Source organism: Lycium barbarum, chromosome 10, assembly GCF_019175385.1.
Source record: "Lycium barbarum isolate Lr01 chromosome 10, ASM1917538v2, whole genome shotgun sequence".
In the NCBI taxonomy this organism is placed as follows: Eukaryota; Viridiplantae; Streptophyta; class Magnoliopsida; order Solanales; family Solanaceae; genus Lycium; species Lycium barbarum.
This window is the reverse complement of record NC_083346.1, coordinates 17,572,831-17,579,017: the sequence shown is the minus strand read 5'-3', so window position 1 is coordinate 17,579,017 and position 6,187 is coordinate 17,572,831. Positions and strand designations below refer to the sequence as shown.

The window sequence follows — 6,187 nt, the reverse complement described above, 5'->3', positions numbered from 1 at the left end:
CTCATCCAGCACCACATCATTTGGTGGTCCTTTTGGCTTGTGTTACGTGTTGGGAAACGTTTGCGATGGAAGACATGTGAATATATAGCTTTGGGACCCAAATAAGATTTACTTCCTCTGTCCCATGATAAGTATAACCTTAGTTAAAAAATTTATTCTATAATAAGTGTCATTTTAGAAAATTAAGATAAAAATTGACTATTTTTTTTAACTCTACCTTTAGACAAAAAATGACAAGTTAAAGTAACATTTAAATGATAAAGTCACATAATAACTTGTATGGTTGGATTCTCAATTTTAAAAGGATTACTACTTATGCATGCTAGAGAAAAAAAATATTTCATTTTTTATATATAAGGATAATTTAAAAACTTTATATTGCATTATTAATTTTTTTTAATATGTGTATTTTTTACTAAGATGACATTTATTCTTGGGGAGAGAGTATTTGGGATTTGTTCATTAATCATTGTACATAGTGCTAATAGCAACGTGTCAGCCTACCTGACAGTCCGCAATGGAGGTGGCTTGGCTTCTTCTTGAGTGGATAACTCACTAACTTATACCAAGGGTCTTAGTGGAGTATACTGATAGGGAAAATTTCCTTTTATTTTTTCAACGTGCCCAAATTTTTTTTTATGAATTTTTTTCATCCAAAATCATTAAAGAATTTTTTTTTCCAGTTCTTTGCATGTTTTTTCTAATTTTGTGAAAGTTAAAACTTTTGTGTACATAAAAATAGTACTATTTTTGTTTCAATTTATGTGAATTTATTTGACTGGATATGAAATTAAGAGTAAATGAAATCTTTTGAAACTTATATTTAAAATATGTCATCACATTTTTGTAGTTATGAAACTTGTGAAATTTGTGATCTTACCCAATATAATCCCCCAATGAAATTTGAAAAAGATAGAATATATACAAATTTTATCTGATCTTAAGAAAAATACATCTTTCCATTATTAAGACTCCAGAAAGGTTTATCACACTTTACACCTGTCCACCCTATACATTTGTCCTATATAAACAATTGGCCTTCAATTCATTCAACACCAACGAAAACAAAGAAAACACAAATACAAACTCTTAACCAGAAGCTCTATGGCAACTATAACTTCCACACAATTCATTCAAGAAAACCTCCACTACTCAAGAAGACTACTCCTGATACCAGCTGCTACAGTACAACAATACCACCCGGACACCACCATGGTGCCGCCTACGGCAGCCGGAATCAGCCACGGCCTAATTAATTTACCACTTGGTCACAGCGTCACCACGCTTGAGGCAAATGTTATTACGGTTTTGGCAGTACTTGTATGTGCCGTGGTTGGTTCGCTTGTGTTGAATTTCATCATAAAATGTATATTCAGTTGCTTTACCTTAGTGTTGGTGGAATCATCCTCAAACCATACAAATAACAACCCCTCTTCAGCACAATTAGCCAATAAAGGGATCAAGAAAAAAGCCCTCAAGACATTCCCAGTTATAACATACACTACTGAGTTGAAACATCCAGGGCTTGACTCTGAGTGTGTCATTTGCTTATCAGAATTCGGAGTTGGAGAGAAAGTTAAGGTTCTACCAAAGTGCAATCATGGCTTCCATGTCAAGTGTATCGACAAATGGCTCAATTCACACTCTTCTTGCCCTACTTGTAGGCACTGCCTTATCGAAACTTGTCAAAAAATTGTTAACGGTGACACATCCGTTACTACAGCTGCAATTTCACCCACAGCAGTACAAGAAACCGTGATAAGTATTGAACCTCTCCAACGTGAAGATGTTATATCTAATGGTCAGCAATAACTAGGAAAAAAATAGTAGTATCTCGGCTATAGTTGATAGGTACCGTATATGTAACACACACACACTCAATTAGAAGCTTAGATGTTTAGTTTATAGTTTAATATTTTCTTGTTGGAAAAGTTTTTGCAAGCTGTCGTGAGGCCAAAGCACCAGTGTAGTTTTCCAATGATTCATTACTCTTGCAAGTGTATATAAAAATTAATTTTACTTCCGTTTCTTTATAATTAATCTTGTGTTTCCTCCTGTCATAAGAAAATGAGCGATATTTTATTCGAAAAGAAGAAGAAAAAATTGAGTAACTTCGTACGAGAAAAGGACCGAAATCATACATTATGTTTGGATTTGGATCAAAATCATACATATTCTTTCACATCGAGCACTAATAGTACATTATGTTTGCATAAGTGGTGCACTTTTAGTCAAACTCCCAAATATTTTTTTAGAAATTTAACGGAAAAAACAAAAATGCCCCTGAACTTTTAGAAAAGGTATAAAAATACCCTTTATTCATCTATTTTGCTAAAACTACCCCTCAATTCAACTTTTTGGCTCATTTATTCCCCCTGACTAACGGACAACACTAATTGTTTTTAAAAAAAAAAAATTAAATTGCACATGACATTTTATTACTGAAAAATTGATTTATTCTTTTAAAAAGAAATCTGAAAAATCGTTATTTATAGAATAAGGAAAAATAATTTTTCAACACCCGTTTCTTTAAAAAACAAATGTAGTAAGCCTTTTATATATATATAAAAAAAAAACAGAATTGGATTTTCATTAAAACATGTGGAATTTTTTTCAATTTGGAAAACTTTTTTTTAACGAGTAAAACCTTGACTAACGGACAACACTAATTTTTTTCTTTTCAAAATGTGAAAAATTGGATTTTTATAAAAATCTGAAAAAAAATAATTTTTTTATGGAAAAACTGTGTTTAAAAAAAACCCAGAAAACTATCTTTTTTTAAATCTAGAAGAAAATTATGGAATATTAGTTTTGCACATTTTACTTAAAAAAACAATCAGTTTTTCAGATTTAAAAATTGAATTTTCTAAAAATAAAAATGGGGTTTCCATCCGTTAAAAAAAAAAATTCCAAATTTAAAAAAATTTCACATGTTTTAATGAAAATCCAATTCTGTTTTTTTTTTTTTTTGTTTTTTATATATATAAAAGGCTTACTACATATGTTTTTTAAAGAAATGGATGTTGAAAAATTATTTTTTCCTTATTCTATAAATAACGATTTTTCAGATTTCTTTTTAAAAGAATAAATCAATTTTTCAGTAATAAAATGTCATGTGCAATTTATTTTTATTTTTTTAAAAAAAAAATTAGTGTTGTCCGTTAGTCAAGGGGAATAAATGAGCCAAAAAATTGAATTGGGGGTAGTTTTAGCAAAATAGATGAATAAAGGGTATTTTTATACCTTTTCTAAAAGTTCAGGGGCATTTTTGTTCTTTTCCGTTAAATTTCTAAAAAAATATTTGGGAGTTTGACTAAAAGTGCACCACTTATGCAAACATAATGTACTATTAGTGCTCCATGTGAAAGAATATGTATGATTTTGATCCAAATCCAAACATAATGTATGATTTTGGTCCTTTTCTCAACTTCGTACTCAGTTATAGTTTTGGTTTACTATTACTTGTGGTTAGGAGAAAGTCTCATTTTTGCTGTTGGTCCAATAAAGTTTTAATTTAGGGTATTTTTAATCATCGTCAAAGGTTGGGGTAAATTTGACTTTTTTTTTCAAAGAATATGGAAAAAAATGAGTAATTTGTGCAGGTTGAAAGTTGGGAGTTTGGCCTCTTTAAGTAATTAGCAGAGGCTAAAATTTTCGCGAATGACAATTTTCAACCTCCGTAAATTGCTCATTTTATGATAATGATTTTAGATTGGAGTCCTATTAATGACAAAAACAAAAACAAAATGAGTTTAAATTTTGTGTAATGTTAGCTTATAAGTTTATATAAACCATCAGGTAACTTTATAAGTAATCACAGTAGCTTCTTTTTATATCATTATTACTTGTTTTCGACAAAAAAACAAAAACATTAATGAGAAAGGAAAAAGGTCAAATTTACCCCTGTACTTTGAATAAATGGGCAAATTTTTCCCTAATACTTTAAACTTTTTCCTAGCCCTATCGTAATCAAACTTTGCAAAAATATCCCCAATCCTAACGGCATGCTGACTAGCTGCTCAGGTGGCTTGCCATATTAGCCACCTGGAGCAGCCAGTCAGCATGCCATGTGGAAAATATTTTTTAAAAAAAAATATTTTTACAAAAATAAAAAAATTGGTTTTTTAAAAGAAATAAAAAAATAAAAAAATAAAAAAAAAGTATTTGTATAATTATTTTTAAAAAAGTAGGTTTTTTTATAGGATTTGTATTGTTATATTTTGTAAATAGAAAACTATTGTCACGTTTCGTAAATTTTCTTCTTAATATGTATATATACGTACTTTATCCTTCGGAAAATTCAATATCTCCTCGTAGGGAATTCAATTATTTATCAAATATTTAGTTATTAGGCATTAATTTTTTTCCCTACATTTTAATTCATTCTACTATAAAAATGAAAAAGATATAGTAAATTTGTATAGAAAAATCATAGTATAGAGAAGACAAGATGATGATAGATCCCTTAGGTTAAAGATTGTGAGTACCTCACAAAATGATGATAGGTCCCTATATAAAACATACTTTTAAAAAAGAATTATACAAATCCTTTTTTCAAAAAAAAAAATTGTTTTTTATTTTTAAAAATTTTATTTAAAAAAAATTATTTTCCACGTGGCATGCTGACTGGCTGCCCCAAGACACCTGGGCAGCCAGTCAGCATACCGTTAGGGCTGGGGGTATTTTTGTAAAGTTTGATAACGATAGGATAAAGGTGAAAATTTTTAAGTATTAGGGGTAAATTTACCCCTAGTTCAAAGTACAGGGATAAATTTGACCCTTTCCCTTAATGATAATTAGGAGCCCGTTTGAATTGACTTATAAGCTGTTTTCAGTTTTTTTGAGTGTTTGGCTGGCCAGCTTAAAGTCATTTTGTGTTTAAAATAAGCTCAAAAAAATAATTGAGCCCATTTGACTTAGCTTATCTAAAGCAGCTTATAAGTTGAAAACAGCTTATAAGTCAAAAAAAATAAGTTAGACTACCCCAACTTATTTTTTTTAGCTTATAAGCTGCAAACAGCTTATAGGCATAAGCCCATCCAAACAGGCTCTAGAATCCTACTTGTACTGTTAAGCAAAATTATTTCCTAATTTTCTCTCAACATCATCGTCTGATTCTTCAAGCCCCCATCAAAATTATTGAACTTATTCTTCAACGCCTTGAATAGCATCATTATCAAAATTACCAAATTAGAGAGATATGTCACTGCAACCATGACGCCATATATATTTCTCTGTTTTACAAGCTTTAAGTCTTTCATAGGACAAATGCACTTGGTTAACGGTTAGACTTAATGAAACCTCATCAACAAATTATACTTTCTAACTTAGAATTACAGTTATCTTAATTTATTGATCATAATCAAGACTACAAATGAATTTCAGTAGGGTTAACTGTCAAGGCCCTTTAAGCTTCATATACAGTGGTGATAAGATTCAATAAGAAGATTAATCTTTTCAGACCTTATGCATATCACTTGCTGGGCATCAAATTTTCCTCCCAATGGTGGATCTGTTAATTCATTCCTGTCCATCCACTCTACCGGTCTACAGTCCCATATCGTTTTTGTCGTCAGCACTGCCACTGCAGACAGCAAAATCCGTCCAAGTTCCAAAACCCATCCTACGATAGAGAAGGGGCGAAGGATTTGAAGGAGAAGAGGCGGACAATGAAGGCGCACTACAAGAAAATTAGTAATTTATAAGGTTGAAAGTTGCAATTCGTGAAATTTTATCTGCTATTTGTTAAAGGAGGCTAAAACCTTCACAAATTATTCATTTTTTTTTTATAGTGATGGAGTGTTTGAAGGTGGACATAGGAAAGAGAAAAACACTAAATTCAAAAAAAAAGAAAACAAATTAAAAATAATAATTAGTAACCTACTATATCAGGTCATTGTTAGCAGATGGTGTAAAAATATGATATACGAATTATGCACCAAACTTAAACTCGTACAAAATAACCAGCTAATGACAATGGTAAGAATGAATAAAAAAATCAATAAATAGAAAAATTGAGCAAGTTGAGCAAATGTGAACCTTTCACTAAAGGTGTCAACCGGTTCATTGTAACCGGTTTTAACCGGTAATCGGACCGGTTAAATCGGAACCGGTATAACCGGTTAACAGGATATTAGTTTACCGGTCCGGTTCCAAAATTTTTTTAACTGGAACCGGTTAAACAGGA

General features: G+C 30.7%; 1 protein-coding gene across 1 annotated transcript; it reads left to right on the top strand.

Annotated features, from left to right (window-relative positions):
• The first annotated feature begins 1,040 nt into the window (after nucleotides 1-1,040).
• Nucleotides 1,041-2,023, top strand: LOC132615669 (RING-H2 finger protein ATL78-like). The gene has a single exon (XM_060330281.1). The coding sequence runs from the start codon at nucleotides 1,105-1,107 to the stop codon at nucleotides 1,810-1,812; it is 708 nt and encodes a 235-aa protein (XP_060186264.1). The 5' UTR covers nucleotides 1,041-1,104; the 3' UTR covers nucleotides 1,813-2,023.
• The last annotated feature ends 4,164 nt before the right edge of the window (nucleotides 2,024-6,187 follow it).